This window comes from Ambystoma mexicanum, chromosome 1p, assembly GCF_040938575.1.
Source record: "Ambystoma mexicanum isolate Mex_15411 chromosome 1p, UKY_AmexF1_1, whole genome shotgun sequence".
NCBI classification, from domain to species: domain Eukaryota; kingdom Metazoa; phylum Chordata; class Amphibia; order Caudata; family Ambystomatidae; genus Ambystoma; species Ambystoma mexicanum.
Window position 1 is genome coordinate 536,209,659 of NC_090921.1, and position 25,557 is coordinate 536,235,215.

Sequence of the window (25,557 nt, forward strand, 5' to 3'; positions counted from 1 at the left end):
GTTTTCTTCAAAGTAAATTGAATCCCAAAGTGATCAATTTTCTTAACTTTGGAAGACTGGCTAGCCCATGCTGTTTCATTGCTAAATGTACACATGTTCACATTGTTTGCAGCGCAGGCCATTTCATTTCCACAGGCTTGGAAAAGCTCCTGCTTGTAGCCTATAAGAGCCCAGTTAGCTAGGTGCTAACAGCTACCAGGAGCTACGTTTGTCTCCCCAGGTCACTGATGCCAAACACACACACCTATGTGAATTTAACTCTACATTTTGGGACAATCTATAAATAAACCTAAGGACTTGTACGACATTTAAAGCTTAAGGGGTCATAAATAATGGATAGAATGATATTTTTGTATCTTATGTGGAAATTGGATTTGCTAAATGCTTTCACTACAGCCACTCAGAGAAACAGGAGCAGTGAACAGCATACAGCATACCGTTTGTTCTCATACAGACCCATTGCAGGGATTGGTGACACCTCCCCCAAAGGTGTCATTCTGGCACCCACTTCCCTTGCATTAATGCCTAGTTTGATATAATTAGGACTCACATGTCCGCCCTCGTCCCCAATGGCCCCTCACCCCCCATAGCCCACTAATGCTGCACCCTAGGCTGCTGGCTAGAAGCTATTTATTGTTAGGGCGAGCCAATTGTATAAACCAAAAACAGGGACCATTATGCAAAGTCAATACAATAGACATTGAAGAGGGATATTAAAGGCTTGTGCATGAAGTACGTCAGAATAGCTAAGCCCACAACATAATGAGTAGGTCGGATTTTTCTTTCCATGTCAGTAAGATGTGGTGCATCTTTAGCATGTTTTAGATAGTAATAATGTTATTACGCCTATTGCAGGAGTATTTTCAGTAATGTAAACCATGCCTGGGAGATTCAGGCTCTTTGTTGGCATGCTTGACTACACCAATAATGACCAACTCTATTGGGACACTGGGGTTTTGGGTGTACAACAATCACTCCTAGGACTTGTCATTTTATTCACCTCCTATCACCTCCTATCCCATCGTCGTCCTCCACATCATTTTTCCATGCTGGATTTTACCTCTTATTTCACTGCATTTCTTTTTGCCATCTGGCCCCTAGATAGATGATGGCTCCGGGCACATTGTTGTTGGGGATATTTTCAACTACACGGACACCGATGCGGAAATGACCGCATTCGGTTGCCACGACAACCCGTATTCCGATCCTCCTTACCTGATACGCATGTGCAAAGGAAGTTACACTAATCCTACGCACGCGCTCGCCATCATCACCAGTGAACAGCTCTTCCTGGAGGGACGCGGACGCTTCTCTCTACATTCAATTGCGAATGGCGGTTCGCGTTAGAACATAAAGCTGCTAATCCTTAGGTAAGCTGCCTCTCGCCACTTGATTAGTGTCTGAAAACAAGCTTCCACATCACTACAGGTTCATTGAGATATATGTCTGCAACTACAATCAATATATCTTTTAGTATACCATTGCTTGTTTTCTACAGCCAGCAAGACCTGAACTCAATACTCTGTAATGGCCATTTTTGGATCTGTAAACGCGTAGAGGATTCTGCTTTATTTCACCTGCACCTCAACCTATGATGAATAGTACTCACAGGATTCAGTAGGTATGTAATTTCTAGCGCACCAAATATACCGGGTGAATCCGTTAAGGAATGAGTAGGCTTATGATTTTTTTCCACTTTTATTTCTTTTGCACCCAGCGCAACAAACTCCCCTTGGGGTTTCCACTTTGGGAGATTGATTATTTAACATCCTAATATGAAATTGGCATTGTTTTGCCTTCAAATACAAGCATCACAACTAAGGGGCACCTAGAATCTCTACTCTTGCCCCGGGATTACCAACAGGTCAGTCATTGTTTAATTCCAGCTCTTGAACCAGATCTATTTTCGGTCTGGTTAATTAATTGTTTTAAGTACCCCCTTTACTGCATATTTTTTTTTTAGTTTCATCTCTGTTTCTTCTTTTTGTTTCCCCCCCTCCTCTATTTTGCTTTGTTTTTCTCCAGAGAAACAAACCCAGAGGCCCAGATGAAGGCTTTTCACCAAGGAGCCGAAACGCTTGTGGTTCGAGCATAAGAACCTGCTAAAACTATCCACTTAACATCTTAGGGGGCGTCTCCCCCTGGCGTAGACCAGTGGTTTGGTACTCTGTGGAAATTTTTAACCCACTCAAAAGCTGGTTACTTCAATTACCCCCAGCTTCATAATTAACCTAGACTTTTTAAACTAGCCTGCAATATTTGTTTGGCTTTTGTTCTTCCCTGAAGACAAGGTTGACAATTAGATTCCAACTTGGATCAACATAAGGATACTTGCATGTATGATTACTGTGGAAACTATGTAGGTTACTACACTGAAATGTGTGAACACTGTTGTTTTGTCTCAGGGTTTTTGTTCTTGTGTTTTCATATAACTGTGAATATGATGTAATATTTCACAAACAGTACTAACACACCTTTTGATTTATACGATATGATGTGGATTAGTATTGTGCCAAGACATATTGATATTGTGTCTGTCATGTCACGTGGGAGACCGGAGTCTGCCGCTCCCTTTTCCTCCTGGCGAGTCTACCCGCGCGTTCGCGTCTGGGGACTCTCGCCAGAGGAGGAGCGTTGGGTGTTGGGCCCGGCGGCCTACGGCGCATGCGCGGGAGACCTCTGTCGCGGTTCCGCGCATGCGCCGTGGACTGGGCTCGCCTCCTTGGAAGGGCTTGCCTTCCAGGCCTCGTTGTGGGTTCGCCGGTGCCCGGAGACGAAGCGGCTTGCGTTCCAAGCCTCTCGGGCGCCGGCGACCGATAAAAGAGGCCACGAATCGATGCAAGCCGCGTCTCAACGCGGTTTGCTTCGCTTCGCTTTGTTTGTTCCTGTGCTCCTGTACTTACCTGGGTCCAGTCCTGGGCCAGCCTTCCACCTTCCTGAGACCTGCCCTGAGCCTGCCTGTTTACCCTTATCTGGGTCCTGCCCTGGGCCTGCCTGTTTACCCTTACCTGGGTCCTGCCCTGGGCCTGTCTGTTTACCCTTACTTGGGTCCTGCCCTGGCCTGTCTGCTTACCCTACCAGGGTCCTGCCCTGAGCCTGCCTGTTTACCCCTACCTGGGCCCTGTCCTGGGCCAGCCAACTACTTACCTAGGACCTGCCCTGGGCCTGCCAGCTACCCTTACCTGGGTCCTGTCTTGGGCCTGCCTGCTCACTCCTGCCATAATCCCGTCCAGAACATGCCAATCACTTACCTGGGCCCTGCCAAGCAACTCTTCCAGGTCAACTCTGGGTCCGCCTACTCGGCACCTTTTAGGGCCTGACTGCTAGTTATATCTGGTCTCCTTCATTCCTGTCTGCCTGCTCCTGTCGGACCACCAGCATCTGCCAAGATCTTTTCTTTCTGCGTTATTGACCTGTCTTGCCGCGTCGGACATTTTGACTACTACTGCAGTTCTTGAGCCTCCGGAGCATTGTCATCGGACTTCATCTTGCCAGCAATCTTCACCTAAACTTTGGCCTCACCAGTCTGTGCTTGCACAGTCCCACTGTCAGTTATCAGAAGAGTGCCTTCGTGACATTGGGAGTCGGTCCATCCTCCACCCATTTCTAATCGTGGGTGGTGGAGAGGCTGGTTCTTCGTGCCACTTGTTCATCTTTTCACGAGCTCCAGACTGGCGACCTCTGCGAGATCGACCTCCAAGACATCAGGTACGCGGCCCTCTCGGGCTTCCCAACTTGACAGATTGAGACGCCTGCCTTCTGACCTGGAGATGGATGATACGCAAGACATGCAGAATGAGTTACTAGCTCTCAGGGCCGAGATGACCGCCCTGCGCCAGGAGAATCAGACGTTATGCCAGATGATAACCCAAGGAGCGCCTAGTACCTCTCAGGTGGAGGGATCTTTGGCTCACACTACACCTATCAAGTTTGATGGAGACCCGAGACGGGTGGCTGAATTTTGTAATCACTGTCGGATACATTTCCTTTTCAGATCTACTTACTTCAACAATGATAGGGCCAAGATCGGGTATAACCTGGGAAATCTAACTGGAAATGCGTTAGCCTGGGCAACTCCGTTTGTAGTTACAAACAGTCCCATTTTGAACGATTTTGCTGCTTTTGAAAAGGCATTCCTTGAGGTGTTCCAGACACCTAATTTGGCCTCCGCTGCACAGAATCAACTGATGGATTACAAGCAGGGAAGCGCTGACATTATAGCTTACATCAGCCGCTTCCGACTTTTGGCTACCGACTCCCAATGGCCAGAAATTACGCAGAAGACTCTGTTCCGCCGAGGCCTCAGAGAGGAGTACAAGGACGAGTTACTCCATATCCCCGAACCAGAGAGCCTCCAACAGTTGATTGATCAGGTGCTCCGTATTGACCAGAGATTAGCCGAACGAAAGGCTGAGAGACGTCGGCTTGAAAGAAACAGTCCCAGGACGTCCAGTTTACCCGCAGGTTCGTTCGGTCCTACTGAATCTGGATCAGAGCCAATGCAACTGGGAGCCATAAGAGGTCCATTGTCTGAGGAAGAGAAGAAACGGAGGAGGTCTTTACGTTTAAGTCTTTACTGTGGAGCAGCCGGGCATTATCTCGGTACGTGCCCATTGCGCCCGCAGAAGAAGAAGTCGGGAAACTAGGAGACCTGTCGTGTACTGGAAGGGCAACGACAGGTCTCAATCCATCTTCAGACCCTTCAGTTGTTTGTTCGATTCGTCTTCCCATGCAACCAGCAGTGTTGCAGACCTTGAAGATCCAGATTAAGTTGCCTGACAAGAATTTGGAAGTATTAGGCCTGTTGGACAGTGGGGCTTCCGGCAACTACATCGACGAGACATTCGCCTCCAATCACAAGATACCATTAATTTCCAGACACATTCCTTTAACCGTGGAGCTCATTGATGGAACTCCCTTGTCTTCCGGGCCCGTTTGTCAGTTCACAGTAGGTCTAGTCCTCCAGATTGCGGACCATAGTGAAGAACTCGCCTTGGACGTAATAAAGTCCCCATCCTACAAAGTGGTCTTGGGGTTACCTTGGCTGCAATATCATAACCCGGTGATAGACTGGAGAACTCAGACTTTAACCTTTTCATCCACTGTTTGCGCTCAGAAATGCAAACTACCAGCTCCTACCCTGGCCGTTTCAACCTCCCTGGAAACATACGGCAGAGGGGTCAGTCTATGTTCCACGTCTCTGATTCCACAGGAATACATCGACTACGAACAGGTATTCTCTGAGCCTGGCGATATACCTCTTCCTCCACATCGTTCCTTTGACTGTTCCATCGAATTGCTGCCAGACTGTGTCATCCCTCATGGGAAATTGTATGCCCTAACACGAGACGAAAAGCAGGTGCTTCTGGAGTACTTGTCGGAGAGTCTACAAAAAGGATACATAGTGCCGCCTAAATCGCCCGCAGGATTCCCCATGTTTTTTGTAAAGAAGAAGGAAGGCACTTTGAGACCCTGTATTGATTATCGGCAACTGAACGATATGACAGCAAAAGATTGTTATCCATTACCTCTGATCCGCAGCATCCTTGAATCCTTGCATACTGCTCGGGTCTTTTCCAAACTAGACTTACGCGGAGCTTACCACCTGGTACGTATCAAGAGCGGGGACGAGTGGAAGACAGCCTTCAAGACACCATTCGGGCATTTTGAGTATCGAGTCATGCCTTTTGGCCTATGCAATGCCCCTGCTGTTTTCAACGATTTATGGACAACATCTTCGGCGATCTACTTGGCTTATCCGTCTGGGTGTATTTGGATGACATCCTGGTTTTTTCCAAATCATTTGACGAGCACGTAGAACATGTTCGTGAGGTCCTCCGTCGGTTGTCCATTAATAATCTATTCGCCAAGGTGGAGAAATGCAGCTTTCACCAATCCAGCATTGAGTTTTTGGGGTTTGTGATTAATCAGGAAGGAATTGGGATGGATCCCAAGAAAGTGCAAGCCATACAAGAATGGAAACCTCCTTATGATATCAAGTCCCTTCAACGCTTTCTGGGATTCGCTAATTTCTACAGGCGCGTCATCCCTCAATTTTCTCAGATCTCTGCGCCCCTCACCAGGCTAACCAGCTGCAAAATCGCTTTCTCGTGGGATTCCAAGGCTTCTCGGGCTTTCGACATCCTGAAGTCAACCTTTATGGCAGCCCCGATTCTGCGCCATCCACAGGAGGAGCTACCCTACATTGTGGAGGCTGACGCTTCCAGCTTCGCAGTCGGTGCTGTCCTCCTACAGAAAGACCCGACTACGTTGATTGAACATCCAGTGGCCTATTTTTCTCGCAAACTGAATCCCAGCGAAAGAAATTATGCGGTGATCGAAAAGGAACTGTTGGCTATTAAGACCGCATTTGAGGAATGGAGACATTTTCTTCTCGGAGCTCGCTTTTCCGTGGAAGTACGGACAGATCATCGCAATCTGCAATACCTTCGCTCCTTGCAATGTCGAACTCCTCGTCAGGCCAGGTGGGCCTTCTTCTTTTCTCCATTTGAATTTCATGTTACTTACATCCCGGGAACCTCCAATTTGAAAGCAGATGCACTTTCTAGATCCCTAGGGAATGTGGAAGAGGCGTCCTGCCCAGCTCAGCCACTGATTTCCCCTCAACATTTCTTGCTGACTTTGTCTCCTCACCTTGAATCCATCGTGGACGCCACTCGAACTGATCCCGAAAGAGCGACTCTTCTCAGTCGTCGATTTGTGTCTGAACAAGATGGGCTTTTGTTTTTTCGAAAAAGGCTGTATATTCCTAAGGGAGCTATTCGGAATGGCATTTTGCATGGATTCCACGATTCGCCTATAGGAGGACATCGTGGGATAAGAGCCACACGGGAGTTGATATCCCGACAGTTTTGGTGGCCTGGTTGGGCTACCGAAGTCCAGAAGTATATCGAAGCTTGTCCAATTTGTGCCCAGTGCAAAATACCTAGAAAACGTCAGTTGGGATTGCTGGTACCTACTGAAATAGCACCTTACCCATGGCATACCATCGCCACCGACTTCATTGTGGATCTACCTCCTTCAGATGGGTTTACTTGCATAATGGTGGTAGTGGACAGTTTCACTAAGCTAGCCCATTTCATCCCATTTCAGAAGATCCCTACAGCAACCCAGATGGCTTCAGCGTTCCTGCATGAAATCTACCGGTTACATAGTCTACCTGAGAAGATCATTTCAGATCGAGGGACCCAGTTCCTCTCTTTATTCTGGAGCAAGGTGTGTGGTCATCTGGGAATTCATAGGGCTCTAAGCTCGGGCTATCACCCACAGACCAATGGGCTCACCGAAAGGACCAATCAAACTTTGGAAGAGTACCTCCGCTGTTTTGCTAATGCTACTCAGTCCAACTGGAAAGCTGGTTTAGATCTTGCAGAAGTGTCTTACAGCAATACAATTCACGCTTCCATTGGAGTCAGTCCATTCTTCTGCTCTACTGGTCTACATCCTCGATTGATGCCTTTTCATCCGGTTCCTTCCAGTACAGTCCCATCTGCTGATGGCTATGTCACTCACATTCAGAAACAACAGGAACTAGCACGCAAGATCCTGAGAGAAACCAAAGATCGGATGAAGATACAGGCAGACAGGAAGAGGAGTGTAGAACCAGATTTTCAGGAGGGAGACAGGGTGTGGCTATCCTCTAAGAACCTGCCGCTTCACAACCTGCCCGTCAAACTGGCTCCCCGATTTTTTGGGCCCTTCGTTATTACCAAGCGGCTGTCCTCTGTAGCCTTCCGTCTCCGATTACCCCCTTCTTGGCATATACACCCCGTTTTCCATGTGTCCTTGTTGAAACCCTACGTGGTCGATACCTACGACCGCACCTGTCCTCGCCCGGCCTCTGTCCTGGTGCAAGGCGTTCCAGAGTTCGAGGTTCATGAGATTTGTGATGCCCGTTATCGCAGGGGGGTACTCCACTATTTAGTTTATTGGAAAGGGTACCCGGCCTGTGATCGTACCTGGGAACCGCACCGGCACGTGCATGCCCCCCGTCTGGTACGTGAATTCTATAGACGGTTTCCTTGGAAACCTGGGGCCCCGGGTCTTCCTGGGAGGGGGCATAGTGTCATGTCACGTGGGAGACCGGAGTCTGCCGCTCCCTTTTCCTCCTGGCGAGTCTACCCGCACGTTCGCGTCTGGGGACTCGCCAGGGGAGGAGCGTTGGGTGTTGGGCCCGGCGGCCTACGGCGCATGCGCGGGAGACCTCTGTCGCGGTTCCGCGCATGCGCCGTGGACTGGGCTCGCCTCCTTGGAAGGGCTTGCCTTCCAGGCCTCGTTGTGGGTTCGCCGGTGCCCGGAGACGAAGCGGCTTGCGTTCCAAGCCTCTCGGGCACCGGCGACCCATAAAAGAGGCCACGTATCGATGCAAGCCGCGTCTCAACGCGGTTTGCTTCGCTTCGCTTTGTTTGTTCCTGTGCTCCTGTACTTACCTGGGTCCAGTCCTGGGCCAGCCTTCCACCTTCCTGAGACCTGCCCTGAGCCTGCCTGTTTACCCTTATCTGGGTCCTGCCCTGGGCCTGCCTGTTTACCCTTATCTGGGTCCTGCCCTGGGCCTGCCTGTTTACCCTTACCTGGGTCCTGCCCTGGGCCTGTCTGTTTACCCTTACTTGGGTCCCGCCCTGGCCTGTCTGCTTACCCTACCAGGGTCCTGCCCTGAGCCTGCCTGTTTACCCCTACCTGGGCCCTGTCCTGGGCCAGCCAACTACTTACCTAGGACCTGCCCTGGGACTGCCAGCTACCCTTACCTGGGCCCTGTCTTGGGCCTGCCTGCTCACTCCTGCCATAATCCCGTCCAGAACCTGCCAATCACTTACCTGGGTCCTGCCAAGCAACTCTTCTAGGTCAACTCTGGGTCTGCCTACTCGGCACCTTTTAGGGCCTGACTGCTAGTTATATCTGGTCTCCCTCATTCCTGTCTGCCTGCTCCTGTCGGACCACCAGCATCTGCCAAGATCTTTTCTTTCTGCGGTATTGACCTGTCTTGCCGCGTCGGACATTTTGACTACTACTGCAGTTCTTGAGCCTCCGGAGCATTGTCATCGGACTTCATCTTGCCAGCAATCTTCACCTAAACTTTGGCCTCACCAGTCTGTGCTTGCACAGTCCCACTGTCACAGTTATCAGAAGAGTGCCTTCGTGACATTGGGAGTCGGTCCATCCTCCACCCATTTCTAATCGTGGGTGGTGGAGAGGCTGGTTCTTCGTACCACTTGTTCATCTTTTCACCAGCTCCAGACTGGCGACCTCTGCGAGATCGACCTCCAAGACATCAGGTACGCGGCCCTCTCGGGCTTCCCAACTTGACAGTGTCCATTTGTTGAAACATGAATACAATTGGTGTAAATCCAGCCAGAGGACTGCACCTGCTAAATAAAAGCAGTTTTATTCTGAGCATAAATAAGTGGTGTTTCAAGATGTGTGTATGGAATTTAGTTCCAGAGTAAATTAACCCTATTATTGGATACTTAGCTTACTCGTGAAGCACTATACTTCTTAAATGATAACTGATACAGTACAGTAATGACTCTAACTAGGAAGGGAGCATACAATATTTGGCATGTGGTTGGAGCCCCCCATTTCGTTTTCTATCTGGCCTTCAGCAGCAGAAGAAATACTGACCTTTGCACTGCCTCTACTTCACATCCGGCTTTCCCTGAATCCTGGGCGGCACATACCCTTTATCAAGGAAGTGGCCGGAAACGATCAAGCTTCTCTTAAAACTGAGCCCTTTGACTGTTTTAAAGAAGCTTGCCGGACCCCAGTGACAAGTTATGAAAAGTATAACATCAAAATCGGGATGTTTTATGGTGGAAATTACCCTGCAATCACGATCAGAGGAGCAGAGCCCTAGCCTGCAATCCCGATCAGAGAAGCAGGAGCAGCACCCTACCCTTCAATCCTGATCAGAAAAGCAGAAGCAGTGCCCTAGCCTGCAATCCTGATCAGAGAAGCAGGAGCAGAGCCCTAGCATACAATCCCAATCAGAGAAGCAGGATCAGATCCCTAGTCGGCAATCCCGATCAGAGAATCAGGAGCAGCGCCCTAGCCTGCAATCCCGATCAGAGACACAGGAGCAGAGCCCTATCCTGCAATCCTGATTAGAGAAGCAGGAGCAGAGCCCTAGCCTGCAATCCCGATCAGAGAAGCAAGAGCAGAGCCCTATCCTGCAATCCCGATCAGAGAAGCAGGAGCAGAGCCCTAGCCTGCAATCCCGATCAGAGAAGCAGGAGCAGCGCCCTAACCTGCAATCCCGATCAGAGAAGCAGGAGCAGAGTCCTAGCCCCCGATCAGAGAAGCAGGGAGAGTAGTCACAGATCTTCTGAGCTTGCACCATTCAACTGAATAATACAGATCTTCTAACACTGCACCATTGCCATAGATACCCTAATATTACACGTTGTTGATCATTACTGCATATCCCGGTCCAGCATCAAATTGGTAAATACCTTTCTTAATCTTCTGCCTCTATGTCTTAAACCTCACCAGTCACCAATACTTATTCTGATGTTTCACCCTATCGATCATTGGTACACATTTTATTCTCTTGTCATGTCATATTGCTCATTACCACAAAAGCTTTAATCTTAATGTGTACCAATAATTAATATGCTTCTTGATTGTGGACCATATTGACTATTGTCCCCTGGAGTGGACGTAAGAATCCTGAGTGCCAGTCATATGGAAGTCTTTCAAGGCACTATTCGCCTGTGTGGCTTTGGCTCAGGAAGGCTCTATGAATTCCACATGCTGCCCTGTTTGCCTAATACTCTGCCTTCTCCCCACTGCCTCTCCCCACGGATCTGACTCATCTTCAGCCTCGCTTGCAGCTTCTTCTCTTCACCCACATTGCAGACGTCCTCCTCTTGCTCGCGGTGAGATCACTGGTACGGTGCCCCATGTCTAAAGTAAAAACAGACAGTGGGCACTAGGCCGCTTGGTGGCCATTGCCTAGCAGCCATCCCTGAATAGTTTTTGCCAATTTTGTCAAAGCAGTCATACGCTATGGCCCTCCTTATCTGTCACCACTTTTTGCTGAGAATACTGCGCAAAGTTTTGCCCTTTCTGACGGAATCTCTGCGACCTCGGGCGGTGGCCTCTATTGTCTATAGTCTTGGGAGGATAGCTCAGCTGCAACGTGCTCGCCTTGGAAGCAAGAAGACACAGAGTGACAAAGGTTCGATCCCCGGGACCGCGCTTAGAAACCTCTGGGTATTAAGCGTGTTATAAATAACCGACCATATCATATCATACCAGTCGGATCGACTATTGTAATTCTCTTTAACTGGCGCAGCCCCATGGCTTGATCCATCGGCTGCAACTGCTGCAAAATGTGGCAACTAGGGTGCCTACTGCCTCCCCATTTGGAGCACATATAGGTCCAGCGTTCTGCACCTTGCATTGACTCCCTGTGGCACAGAGGGTAAGTTCAAGGCCCTGTGCTCTTTCTAGACAGGGTCCGGAATTCCCGCAAGACACCTTTTAACCTTACATGCCAGGCCGGGCTCTCCGTTCATGTGAGGCCAATTTAGTGGCAATCCCTAAATCCCGCAAACCTTCTCCTACGCAGCGAGTAGACTGTGGAACGGGCTCCCCACATGTCTCAGACGCTTGGATAATCATCTATAATTTAGAAGGGCGCTGAAGACCCTTTTGTTTTAGGGTCATGGTTAGGGCCAGTAGGTCTTCTTTTCCTTGCTCCACGATGCCTTCAGGCGATAATGCGCGTCATAAGATCGCATAACATAACACTTCATTCAGTCCCATAAGTCAGGCTTCCAGGCACATAATTACCCATATTTTCTGCAGGAAAGGGAATTCTGATCATGTACCATACTGATTCATAAGCATTGAGATAGCATAGAGGGTTAAGCCATTTGCTGTACAGATCTGTGTGCAATGACACAGCGTGTTGCCCTTGTATGGTCGATACAGTGCACGCTTTAAGGGATGGGTACTAGTAAGAACCCGTATTCACAATGCTATAGAAATATAATCATGTGATAGCAAGCACATTTCCTATATTTCTCTAATGGTATCTTTGCATTCTCCTCGCAGCCCCTTCTCTTGTAAAATGATATTCCTAAATACAGCCCTGTTTCAGGAGAGGAAACATTATCACCAGGAACAAACAGGGCAGCCGTTGGGCCACAATGGAGCAGCAGCTGTCACAGCCATTTTATCCTCCCTGCCAAACCTGGAGAATGTCCGAATGAGTATATATGGTTTATGGTTACAAACCCTTCAATGTTAGTGCGAGTATTGTGAACAATTAAATGAGCATTAAGCTCAGTGTGCATTATGTACTTGGTGAATTAAACAGACAGCATATGTTTCATAGACATTTATCAAATATAAATATATGGGGTCATTCTTATGTTCCCCAAAATGTTCTTTGATGTTATAAGCAGGCAATCATTGGTGCTATTTGTCCCAGTCACCATTCTCTTAGGGTGTACTCGACTGCCGATCTTGGAGCGATAACCTTCTATCAGAAAATCATTTATATCATTACTTATGTTTTGATAATGTGCTTTGTTCAGTAAGGCAAGTGTAATGTTCTTATTATGACTACAATTTACACTGGACGCTATCAATAGAAACGAACACTAACATTTTTAAAAGGGCAACTATACAATGTTAGTATAATTAACTCTTTTTTTTATAGATTCTTTCGTTGTGAATACAAGCCATTTTGCCTCTCAAAATGTTCTTCCCTCTTAGAAAGGATTGTGCCCACATTTCACTGATTGGCTTCTGGTGTGAGCACAATTAGAGTACGCACAAACACCAATAATTAACAGAACATCGAAAATAATAACCACACTTGTAAACCATGCACCTGCTCACCTGGTCTCTTACAGGATCTGTCAAACCCCCTCCCTCACAGAGACTATGTGCACCCCCTCTCGACTCACCCTGCAGGACAATGCACCCTCAGTGTGATGGCGCCATTTCTGCAGGCCACAAGTGTTGTATGTCTCCATATACCAGGCTTGGGGATGCCGGTGTCTCTGCTACTCTCATTTTACTTTTAACCATAAAAAAACACAGCAACCATCTCCCCTCAAGACAAGTATGCTTTTTCTATGGTCATGCTCCTGTTAGTAACAGCTGGTGAAGCTCTAGAAAACCTGCCCCTGACACAGTGGCTATTGTACACAGAGAGAGATAGAGACAGCGTGAGACAGAGATGACAGAGCGAGACAGAGCGTGATTGAGAGGGACAGAGAGACAGAAATTTGCTCTCATTACTGGTGTGCTGGTCCAGTACAAATTCAGGAACAAAATGCTGGTAGTACTGGCTCTGACATTTTTACCAGCCGGCATGCTCCAAGTTTGCCGGTAAGGGCAGTGAACTACTGGCAGGCCTGACATGCCGGGAGTGCAGACCACTACCAGCACATAATTGATGCAATCACTGGCACAAGTACTACCAGTGCAATCCCATTCCATGGAGTCATATGGGTCTTCATGGAATGGGGATTTACCGCCATTGCCAGCACCCATAACATTCCGGTGACACCGGGATATCGGGGGACAGCAACTGTAAGGTGGGTTTACAGGTAACTCACCGGTAGTACAGGCGGGTTACTGGTAAGCCACGACCCTCAAAGTGCCATTTTGTCAGCACATGGCGCCTTCTCAAGGTGTTGACTAATTGTAGGCACAGTAGGCTTGTGGAAGCAATCTGTTGGATGTGCGTGCTATGTCTGTGGCAGAAATAGTGAAGCATAATGAACACAGGCTCCAGAAATAGTTTAGCCCACCCCTTATTGCATCTGTCTATGCATATCTGAATGTCGAGCTCTAAGACATATTGACTTCCAACCTGTGGCTGATAGATGCTCCCGGGATCCCTTGGTCCAAGGCCCACGAAGGAACGGTTTGCAGGAGGTGTACTGGGGGCAGAATAGGCTGTAGAGAAACGAGGGAGAGAACAGGGTATTAAATACACGAGGAGACAGTACTTGAGGTGTTTTAAATCGCATATCATACATTACAAACACAAACTTTTCGGGAGCAAACCATTGTTGGGGGATTGACAGTCAAAGATGTGCAGGGAGATGACATAGTATGTACAATATCACACACTGCTTCGGAGGGGAACACCTGGCTAAAAGACCATGGTCTTACCCCATGGCAATACCCCAGTTCAGACTCTTACGCTGCCAAAACCCTACCTAACTCCATTTGGCAGTGCTACAGAGAGCATGTCCTACACAAGCAATCAACTCAAGAACATCATTTCTGGGTCAGGAAAGGTGTGGGAAGGAGGGGAGCATAATTGATATGCCGCGTGGGGGACGTGTGACATGTGATTTTAAAGTGTGGGTGTATATATTGAGGGTGGCACACACTTCGTTTTGGCTGTGGCAGAGTGCCTTCGCTAAGTGGCAAGGGGAGGGATGCCAGGATCAGATTGGAGCATAGATTGAGTGAAGAACCATATGCTTAACAGAAATAGGATGTATCTTCAATCAACGCCAATGTCTAAGGCCATGGTCGATTGATGAAGAAGTCTACGGGAAGTGGCGGGTGGGGTAGGGTGTTGATTTTTGGCATCTGACCGGCAGGGTAGGAGTCAGGAAGTTAGTGAAAACAATGGAGGGACCGGGAGATAAGGACTGGGGAGAGAGCTCCCCCCTGGATTAGACGGACATCGCGCCATAAACAGAGCTCAGGATGCGAACATTAAGAGATCTACAGAATTTAAGCAAGTTTTTCTCAAGCCAAATATCCGATGAGATGGAAATCCAGAGAGTCATGCCAAGATCATGGAGGGTTCTGACTCTGAATCACTTGCACCTGGTCAGGCGGTATGGAATAGGTTCAGTTGGCCAATCTCAACACTAAGCGGACAAGTTGTGTTACAAGTCGTTGGCGAGATAGCTCACAGTAGGGCCATGGGGAGTCTTGTGGGCCAGGCACAGAGTCTTGAGCAGCGCTCTTGCCCGCATTGGAAGGCAGTGCCGAGCCCTTGGTCCCGGTGCTATGGGTCAACAATGACGCATGCAGCATTATTGTGTACTTTTAGAGGTTTGTTTGTCGGCAGCCCAGTGTATATGCGGTTACAACAGTCCAGGCGAGAAGGGGTCGATTTAGTAACAGAGTCACCGGAGGCAGAGGGGCTGGTTCTTGAGGAGGTGTGTATGTTGTGAAACCCATTCTTGGTGACTTAATTCATTGGGAAAATGAAAGGGGAATCGTCATCATACATCACACCCAAGATGCCACCTTTGCGCGGTAGGGTGGCAGGTGATGGGCCCACTCGGCCTACCAGAAGGGCCCAGTTGTCTGTCCATTGAGACAGTAGTTCAGTGCATCCAGTGCTGGCCAACAGAGCATGCTCCTCAGCACCCTCCTCCAGCGTCAGATGCATCCAGTGCTGGCCAACAGGGCATACTCCTCAGCACCCTCCTCTAGCGTCAGATGCATCCAGTGCTGGCCAACAGAGCATGCTCCTCAGCACCCTCCTCTAGCGTCAGATGCATCCAGTGCTGGCCAACAGAGCATGCTCCTCAGCACCCTCCTCCAGCGTCAGATGCATCCAGTGCTGGCCAACAGAGCATGCTCCTCAGCACCCTCCTCTAGCGTCAGATGCATCCAGTGCTGGCCAACAGAGCATGCTCCTCAGCACCCTCCTCCAGCGTCAGATGCATCCAGTGCTGGCCAACAGGACATGCTCCTCAGCACCCTCCTCCAGCGTCAGATGCATCCAGTGCTGGCCAACAGAGCCTGCCCCTCAGCACCCAACAGAGCATGCTCCTCAGCACCCTCGTCTAGCCTCAGGTGATAGCCAGTGCTGGCCAACAGAGCATGCTCCTCAGCACCCAAAAGAGCATGCTCCTATGCACCCTCCTCTAGCGTCAGATGCATCCAGTGCTGGCCAACAGCGGATGCTCCTCGGGAACCCTCCTCCAGTGTCAGATGCATCCAGTGCTGGCCAACAGAGCATGCTCCACGGGAACCCTCGTCCAGCATCAGATGCATCCAGCGCTGGCCAACAGAGCATGCTCCTCAGCACCCTCCTCCAGCGTCAGATGCATCCAGTGCTGGCCAACAGAGCATGCTCAGCACCCTCCTCCAGCGTCAGATGCATCCAGTGCTGGCCAACAGAGCATGCTCCACGGGAACCCTCGTCCAGCATCAGATGCATCCAGCGCTGGCCAACAGAGCATGCTCCTCAGCACCCTCCTCCAGCGTCAGATGCATCCAGTGCTGGCCAACAGAGCATGCTCAGCACCCTCCTCCAGCGTCAGATGCATCCAGTGCTGGCCAACAGAGCATGCTCCACGGGAACCCTCGTCCAGCATCAGATACATCCAGCGCTGGCCAACAGAGCATGCTCCTCAGCACCCTCCTCCAGCGTCAGATGCATCCAGTGCTGGCCAACAGAGCATGCTCAGCACCCTCCTCCAGCGTCAGATGCATCCAGTGCTGGCCAACAGAGCCTGCCCCTCAGCACCCAACAGAGCATGCTCCTCAGCACCCTCCTCTAGCGTCAGATGCATCCAGTGCTGGCCAACAGAGCATGCTCCTAAGCACCCTCCTCTAGCGTCAGATGCATCCAGTGCTGGCCATCAGAGCATGCTCCTCAGCACCCTCCTCTAGCGTTAGGTGATAGCCAGTGCTGGCCAACAGAGGATGCTCCTCAGCACCCTCCTCCAGCGTCAGGTAACAGCCACTGCTGGCCAACAGAGCATGCTCCTCAGCACCCTCCTCTAGCGTCAGATGCATCCAGTGCTGGCCAACAGAGCATGCTCCTCGGCACCCTCATCTAGCCTCAGGTGATAGCCAGTGCTGGCCAACAGAGCATGCTCCTCAGCACCCAAAAGAGCATGCTCCTAAGCAGCCTCCTCTAGCGTCAGATGCATCCAGTGCTGGCCAACAGAGCATGCTCCTCAGCACCCTCCTCTTATGTCAGATGCATCCAGTGCTGGCCAACAGAGCATGCTCCTCAGCACCCTCCTCTTGTGTCAGATGCATCCAGTGCTGGCCAACAGAGCATGCTCCTCAGCACCCTCCTCTTGTGTCAGATGCATCCATTGCTGGCCAACACATCATGCTCCTCAGCACCCTCCTCTAGCGTCAGGTGACAGCCACTGGCCATCAGAGCATGCTCCTCAGCACCCAACAGAGCATGCTCCTTAGCACCCTCCTCTAGCCTCAGGTGATCGTCAGTGCTGGTGGCTCCAATCATTCTGGCAAGGGCGGCCATGTAAATATTGAAAAACATTTGTGCTGTGGTGACTGCATTATGTGTGTATGTATATTACCTAGGCACGGAAATTACATGCATTAATATGCAGTGTGCGTGTATATAGGGTGCGTGTGCATATGTGACAGGGGTCTATATGTACTTTTGCATTTTTTTTGTTCATGTGACATTACTTTATATTTGAAAAGTGTATCTATGTGACATGAGTGTTTGACTGGCCTATGTAGCACAGATATACAGCTTCAGTGCACATACATGTGGAATCTGTGTATTTGAGGCATGGGTTTATATGTGCTGGGATTTACATGTGGCGTATGTGTATGTGTGCATGGATGTATCTAAGGCAAGAGTTGGTGAATACGTGGCATGGCTGTGTGCGTGTCGGGGTGCATTTAGGAGGTTTGCGGCTGGTGTATACATGAAGTACATATTTGTGTAAATGAATGTGCTTGAGGGCAGCACAAATGGGGTGTGCTTGGAGAGTGTCATGCTGAGAAAGCATGGGTTTTTGTGCAGTGTGCATATATCCTTGTTAAGTCACGTGTTCGTTCGTCAGTTTGCTAAATGCATGTACTTGAATTGTTTATGGTTTGTTAGCTATGTTTTTATGCTTTAATACTCAGAGAAATCACCAACGAAGTAGTTTCAGAGGAGCTCATGTTCCAATGAGACGCAATGTAAATGGAAGTCGTAAAAGCCTTGAGTAAGGTTTTAACGCCTTCCATTCATGCCACGTCTCATTTTCAGTCATTTGTATGACAGGAGGGGCAGAAGCATGTTGGGCAGGGTTTAATTGTAATTGTGAGCGATGCTTGCAATGGGAGCGTGGTATGCAGCGTTCACAATTGAAAGTAAATGCTGTCTGTGATGCAAGCATGCCAGGTAGCATTTACTCACTTTGCATGGCAGAGTGCAAAATGCATGGCAAAAAGCGACCTATACATGTGTACTCCGCCTTTTGCCATGCACTTTTGCACTTGGCTGTTAAAAGTATGCACATTTGGGGGCGGAGAGCAACCTATGTGTATGTCAACACGTAATGGCTCTCTGCAAATTACAAATTACTCATTTGTATAAAATGAGCTCCTGAGTGTGTAGGCTAGTCCATACAGCAGCATATTGTGCCCCTGCCACTCTCCCCGGGGAAATGAGACCGTAATCTGCTGGAGGACAAATATTAAACAAGGGGGAGATAAGCGGATGGCAAAGCAGGAAATACAAATAATGAGCAAGCATGGGGGCGTGGTTGAATGTGCGGATGTCATTCCTGATAGGTGGGGAGAGGATGGAGGATGAAAAAGGAGTCTATGTTGTAATGTATGGTGATAGTTGGATAGCGTTTCCCAGGCAGATTTGGGGTACTGTGATTTGTTGTAGTGTCGGATGCATGAGATGTTTAAGGATGCGCTTGTGGAATCGAGAAGTTTGGTGGCTTTGTCTTCCTGGCCATATCTAGACTTTGTACCATAGGTCAAATTCCAGAATGCTAATAAGAATAGTGACTCCGGTTCAAGGATGTCGTTTGTACTTATGGGAGGTACCAAGGAGTTATTAATCACACCTTTGGTGGCAATTTTCCTTTACTATTTAAAGGACATTGTGCACGCATCTGCTTTGCCTTAAAATCGTGGAGGAAACGTGAAGCTTCTGAAATAACAGGAATATTTTCCACCAAAATATATATATATATATACATTGTATTGCTTTTTATTTATAATTTATTTGTGCTTAACAACACGCCAGTTTACAACAAATCTTTTTAAAGAGCAGGGGGAAGGGGGACAGGAGCGAGTATTACAGGTAGTGCATTCAAACCATTAAGAAACATACAATAAACACTCAAATCTTATTCGACAAGATAATGTAATTGAACAACAAAGTACTGCTTAATAGGCAAACATAGGGCCTAGGGTGACAGCAAGGATGCAGTTGCTACTAGCATCAGGTGGAGAGGCAGCCCTCTTAAGATACACAGACTAGATATTAAGGCTCTTTTAAATCTTCGTTTTTAAAAACATTTTTATTTTACATTTGTAAAGCCCATGGGCCTCAGTGGGCACAGAGAAGACAAACAAGGGGTCAGGCATCAGCAGGGTCAGTGATCAGGATGGTGAGAGGGGAGGTACCGAGTGCAACCTGGGTTAAGGTTTAACAGGTAGGTTTTAACTTGCTTCTTGCATGGTGCAAGATTGCTAGCCAGGCGTATAAGCCCGGGAAGTGAGTTCCATTGTAGAGGGGCCTGGATGTGAAATGATGTCACCCCCCCACCAAAGCATGCCATCTTGTATCTAGGCTGTACGAGGGGTGGTAGGCAGAGGAACGGAGTGGTCTCCCTGATGTGTGGGTCTTCACTCGATCAATTAGATATGTTGGACATTGGTACTGCATCTAAATGACAGCGTCAGGAGCTTGTGGGTGATCCTATGTTGTACTGGCAGCCAGTGTAATGTCCGCCTGGCGTCGGATACATTAGCGCATTTAGACATACCATGGATCGCCCGAACTGCGCTGTTCTGTGCAACCTGTAACGCTTGTATGTTTGAGCGTGTCGTTCTAGCTAGAAGGCTATTGCAATAGTCAAGTCTGGAGTTTTTTAATGTGGAGGCTGAAAATGCGCAATTCTTGACAGTGAGGAATGGGCGAATGTAGTTTAGTAGCATAGAGATGAGGCCACAAGAGGATTGGATGTAGGAGACATGAAGTCTCATAGTTCACTGTCAAGGACAACCCCTAGTGTCTTGACTTTCTTGGACACCTTAATGATTTTATCCGCAACACAAAGGTTGGCGTAGGCCGGGCCAGTTTATTAAGGCGAGTTCCGGAGTTCTGGATGCTACGATCAGGAGCTCAGTTTCGTTAAAGTTAAAGGCGAGTGAGTTGCTTGCCATCCATGCCTGGACTGCATCGTAGATTTGTTTATGGAAGCTAGATCCTGCTCATATTTCCTGCTCAGCTCAAGGACGACCTGAGTGTCATCAGCATAATTTGTTTACTGTACACCCAGGGCATCCAGTTAGTCAAGCAGGGGCCTGATGTATATGTTGAACAGGGTGGGCGACAGGCAAGAGCCCTGGGGCATGCCACATGTTTGAAGAACAGGGCCGGAACTTTCTTCACAGACTGCTACCCGGGCAGTCCGAGAGCCGAGAAATGATGATATCCAATGGGATACCTTATTGGAGCAGTGTACGATCTCCCCGAGCCTTGTCACCAGTAGATAATTGCCCACCAGGTCGAAGGCTGGGGAGAGATCCAAAAGCTTCAGCAAAGCGGGATGACCTCTGTCCGCTCTGCCAGCCGAGGTGGAATTAAGATCTAGCATCGCGGTTTCCATCCCGTGCTGAGCTCTAAAACCTGATTGGTGGGAGCCTAGAATGTGGTGGTCTTCGATGTGTTTCTGTATGCTAATTTGTCCATGATTTTAAGGACAAATAGAACGTTTGTAATAGGTTGATAGTTGCCGATAAGGCAAGGGTCTGCATTGGCCTTTTTTAGTAGTGGTGTAATCCAACCCTTTTTGAGAGAGGATGGGACCACACCTTCATCGAAGGAAAGATTCTGAGTTTAGTCATCCAGGGGGCCAGTAGTTCCAATGAGTCCTTAAAGACATCTGCCGGACATAAATCGCAGAGGCATGAGGTGGGTTTCAGATTGGGAAGGACGTTGGAGACTTTTGGAGTGGGAAAAATTAAAGGTGGGAATATTGTTAGGTGCGGGGGACGGGTCTCGAGAGACGTTTGTATGAGTATTACATCCCTGTGATGATGTCTGGATGTTGCTAATGGTCTGACTGTGGACTGCGATCTGGCTAATAATTCATTGTGGATTTCCTGGCACCAGGCAGAGTCCTTTATTAGGTCACAATTGGTGGGGAGGGGGTGATCTGAAGGTCTGTCAGGATCTTAAATCGTTTGCTGGTATTAGAGCAAGCATTATTAATCCTGTTGTTAAAATAGGTAGATTTAGAGGTAATGATGGCAGTTTTAAATTTCTTCAGTGCTTGTTCATATTGGGCTGATGTGTTTGGGTAGGTGTTTTTGCGCCAGGCTCTTTCTCGTGCCCTCTTTGTCTGTCAGATGGCAATGATATCGTCAGTGAACAACATATTTTTATGTGTCTTTTTGTGTGTCTCAGGTTTGATTATTCTGCTTTTTTATTGGTGCTAAAACTGAGATTACCTGTTTTATGGATGTGGTAAGATGTTCCACTAAGTGAGAGGACTTGGAGAAATTGGTAAGGGGCTTGAGGCTGGATGATAAGAGAGCAGTGAATTTAACAGGGTTAACATTTTTTATGCTGCGTGAGAGTTTCTTGATTCTGGGTAGTGCATTCATTTTTGCTGGTGGTGCACAGAGATGGACAGTGGTGTGGATCAGAAAATGATCAGAACACACACAAGGCGAGACCTTGAGGCATGACACGAATGGGTTGTAGTTGGGTTCTAATCGGAGGTATTTGGGCAGGTCATTCTAGAGTTTAGGAGTGGTGGCTGCAACATTTCTGCCCCACTGCCCTAACCTGTTGAATTTGGTTTGTGTCAGAAATTGTCACCTGAGGATACTCATTGGAGCATACAGGGTCAGGAAATCTGCACGATATTTAGGACCCTTATTTTGCATGCTGTGGAGTGGCAAAATATGTTCCGTCCGATTTTAAACTCATAGCCAATGCAAGGCTTCTAGCGCTACAGATATGCAATCCCGCGTAGTAATGCCCCGATCTGCACGGTTCTGAATCAGCGTCACTGGGTGGCTTTGCAGTACTGCAGGTTTAAAAGGGTCATGGCTCTTGACAAATCTACCTTTTGGGCAATTCCCAATAATTGCATAATCAGATGCAGAACATTGAGTTTGAAGTGTGCTTTCTTGCAAATCTCATCAATTTGGGGACTGAAGGGCATGTCAGTGTGTAAGGTGAATTCATCGTTTTTAATAGTTTTGGCAGGGTAGTAGTAAGCTCTGATCAAGGGAGTGTGCTTGGGGTAGGGATGACAAAAGTCAAGATTACTGATTTTGCGGACTTAAGACGGAAACTGTTCTCGGTTAGCCATGCACGCATTGAGCGAAGGCAGCTGGTAATGTCTTCATGGTGCCTGTCGTTTCAATCAAGGTCGAATCTGGTATGAGCTTCATCCACATAGAGTTGGAATCTAGGGGAGCACTGGTGAAGGAGGGATGCCAAACAGCCAGTGGGAAAGCATAGACCCCTGTGGCACCCCTAGGCTGTTTAGATCGAGGTCATCTATTTTGGCATGAGCGGAGCGTTTCTTGAGAAACGCAGTCTGCCAGTCAAGAGATGCTCTTTTATGTCCATGATGCAGTATAGAGATTAAAGTAGAATGGCCTACTGTGTCACAGGCCACAGAGATCGGGTAGGATGAGGACTACAGAGCTTAGAGAATCTCTTCACTCATAAAGCTGAAGGTAGTTTGTGTACTCCTGCATGATCCTACAGGGTCTAATCCTGGATGGACTGTTGTGGAGAAGGCTACATTCTGTTTGTTAGCAGTGTGATGATTGTTGCCATGAATGGTACATTTGAGATTGGGCAGTAGCAAGTGGGGCCGCTGGTACCTCGAGATTTGTTTAGGAGGTGGTGATGGTCACTTCTTTGAGGATGTGGGTATTTGGCTCATCTTAAATGAAGCTTTGTAGATATTGGCTATTGAGGTGGCCAAAGCACTGGGGTTACTCTTAATAAGGATCGCAGTGCAAGGTAGACATTGCTCTCCTGATGCCTTCATGCCTTCCCCAATGTTAGGGATTCTGGTGAGTGAGGAGTATTTGTCAAAAGGCATGGAGGGTGTGATCACAGGAGTCATGCTAGGGGCGCAGGGGAGGATTGTCTTTACCCTATCAATGTTTGCTTGGCTATTGTGAATTTTTTCTATGAAAGGCTTGTGCCAATTTCTGGGTGTGTCTTAATGTGCGATGGGTTGATCAGTTGTTTATTTGTTTCTTCTGATGGGCTGCTCAGTGCTGTGTATACTCTAGTCTGAAAGTATTACTTCTTATTTTCAATATTAACTCAGTGCCCCTTTGCATGGATCTTAAAAGCAAGACTGTCTTGCGCCAAGCGAGGCTGTCTCCAACTATTTTCTTTGTTTCTCATTATGCGTTCTGGGTCATTAGCTCATCTTCAAAACCCTTTATTTCTTTTTTGTGAATGTTGAATATTCTTCAGTATATATAATTATATATAATTGGTTATTTATAACGCGCTTAATACCCAAGAGGTTTCCAAGCGTGACCCGGTTTCGAACCTGTGTTGCTCTACATAGCCTTGCTTCCAAGACAGAGCGTTGCCACTGAGCTATCCTAACCGTGCACTACCTGTCTATGACCGGGCCAGGATGTGATGAGTTCTACGTAGTTCCTTGTTCATGGCCTCGAACAGGCAACTATGACTGGTGGCTTTTGGGTTAAAAGTACAATAAAACATCTTCTTTGAGAACATTTTTGGATGGCCCAAAGGCATCTGGAGGAACTCATGAAAGACTGCCCTCGTTGCTAAAACGTGAGTGGGTGCCGGTGTGTGAGCACATGTATGTTGTGCCTATGTGTGAGCATGAGTAGTATTTGAGCATACGTGGTGTGTCTGTGTGTAAAGATATGAGTGCCGTATGATTGAATATGTGTGAGGTTGTTAGTGGAGTGTCTGCGGGCACTTGAGTGGCGTGTTAGAGGATTTGCATGTGGGACATGCAAGGAAGGGTGACCATTACTGCTGGCACCAACATCGATGGGGCCACAGCAAAGGATACCACCACGAATATTTCTGCCCCACGTCTCATCTCACCACTGCAAGTGCTTCCACTGATGAGGACGACGGATGGACTCGTCAATGCAGGTATCACTGCTTGAACCATCATTACTGGAACCACAACCGCAAACACCACCACTGCTGTTACTGCTACTTTAAGGATCACTACTACTGACATCACCTGTGCTGGTATTGTGAGTGTTAGCAGAACCACAGTGGCCCCTAGACTGACGGCTAGTCTAGCAAAATGACCTGTCTACACAAATGAGACACTGCAGAAATCCACAAAACAAATGCCCGTAAAATAATACATCTTTGTTTTCATATGATTGTTACCATTACAGAGGCCCTGGAGCCCAATTTATGAGTAGACATGTGAACAACTAGGCTGTGCTCAGAAATGCATAGGGAAATATGTTATGTGCTTATCTGCAGTGGGGAATATGACGTGCTGATCAGAAAAGGGAAACATGACATGCTAATATGCAGTGGGGATTATGACATGACCTGCTTTGCAGACAAAGCCACGGTAACAAACAACATGCATACCAATGCACAAATTAAATGTCATTCCATTGCATGCCTACCAAACACACACATCCCACATTCTAGTTTGTTCTACAATGGCTACTGTCCAGTGAAATAGTCCCTGGTGGGCGTCTCCCACTGTTAGATATCTTCTCATAAAGGCAGTTGTCCTTCTTTCCTCTATTGCAAATATCCACAAGATGTCACATTTTTGCCAACTGTACCATACCTAAACATAGCACATACTCAACCAGGACCGACTAACCTGTTCATATTAGATATCTTTTGTATCAGAAATTGTCCCATTCCAGGACCGACTAACCTGTTCATATTAGATATCTTTTGTATCAGACATTGTCTCATTCCAGCTATCACCTCAGATATCAAACCCTGTTAAATATCTCTTCAGATATTGCACCTTGTCAGATACCACCACAAGTATCAACTGAGACAATGATCGCTCTAGTTCATATATTTCCTTGTTTCAGATTTTGCCCCAGATATGTACATAGACATGTCTCAATGTCCAGGTACCAACCCAAGTGTGCCCGCTCCTATCCGGTGTAACCCTGCATCAAATACAGACTTGAGTCAGAAGACAGACCTTATGTTTCTTGTGTACGCTTTTGGCACAGATAGCTGCACGTGCTAGATGACACTCCATTTCACATGTCAGAGTGTGTCAAATGTTGCCCCAGATATTGCTTTGTGTCAGATATTGAGCTAAGATAACAATACTTGTTAGATGCACTTTTTCATTAAATATTACTTTTTGTCAGTCATCATCTTTTGAAATATAACATTTTGCATTAGATATACCCTCCTGCATCAGACATATAGGCCAAAGTCATGCAAGATGTCATCCTTTCTCACTTATCATCATCACATGGCAGATATCAACCCAGATATCATTAGGTCAGGTATTACGTTTCATTTTAGTTCACATCACATATTTCCCTAGATATTGCTGGATCATATGCCACACCACACACATACCACCCCTAGATTCACCCAAAGACAGATATGGA

At 47.8% G+C, this 25,557-nt stretch overlaps 1 protein-coding gene across 6 annotated transcripts in view; it reads right to left on the reverse strand.

Annotated features, from left to right (window-relative positions):
* The window catches only part of NFIC (nuclear factor I C), an 829,310-nt gene that overhangs the window by 42,539 nt on the left and 761,214 nt on the right, over nt 1-25,557 (reverse strand). For all 6 annotated transcript variants that reach the window (XM_069649459.1, XM_069649463.1, XM_069649458.1 and 3 more), the window contains one exon: nt 13,850-13,935. In XM_069649459.1, coding sequence (XP_069505560.1) covers nt 13,850-13,935 — 86 coding nt within the window. The remainder of the gene's footprint in view (nt 1-13,849; nt 13,936-25,557) is intronic.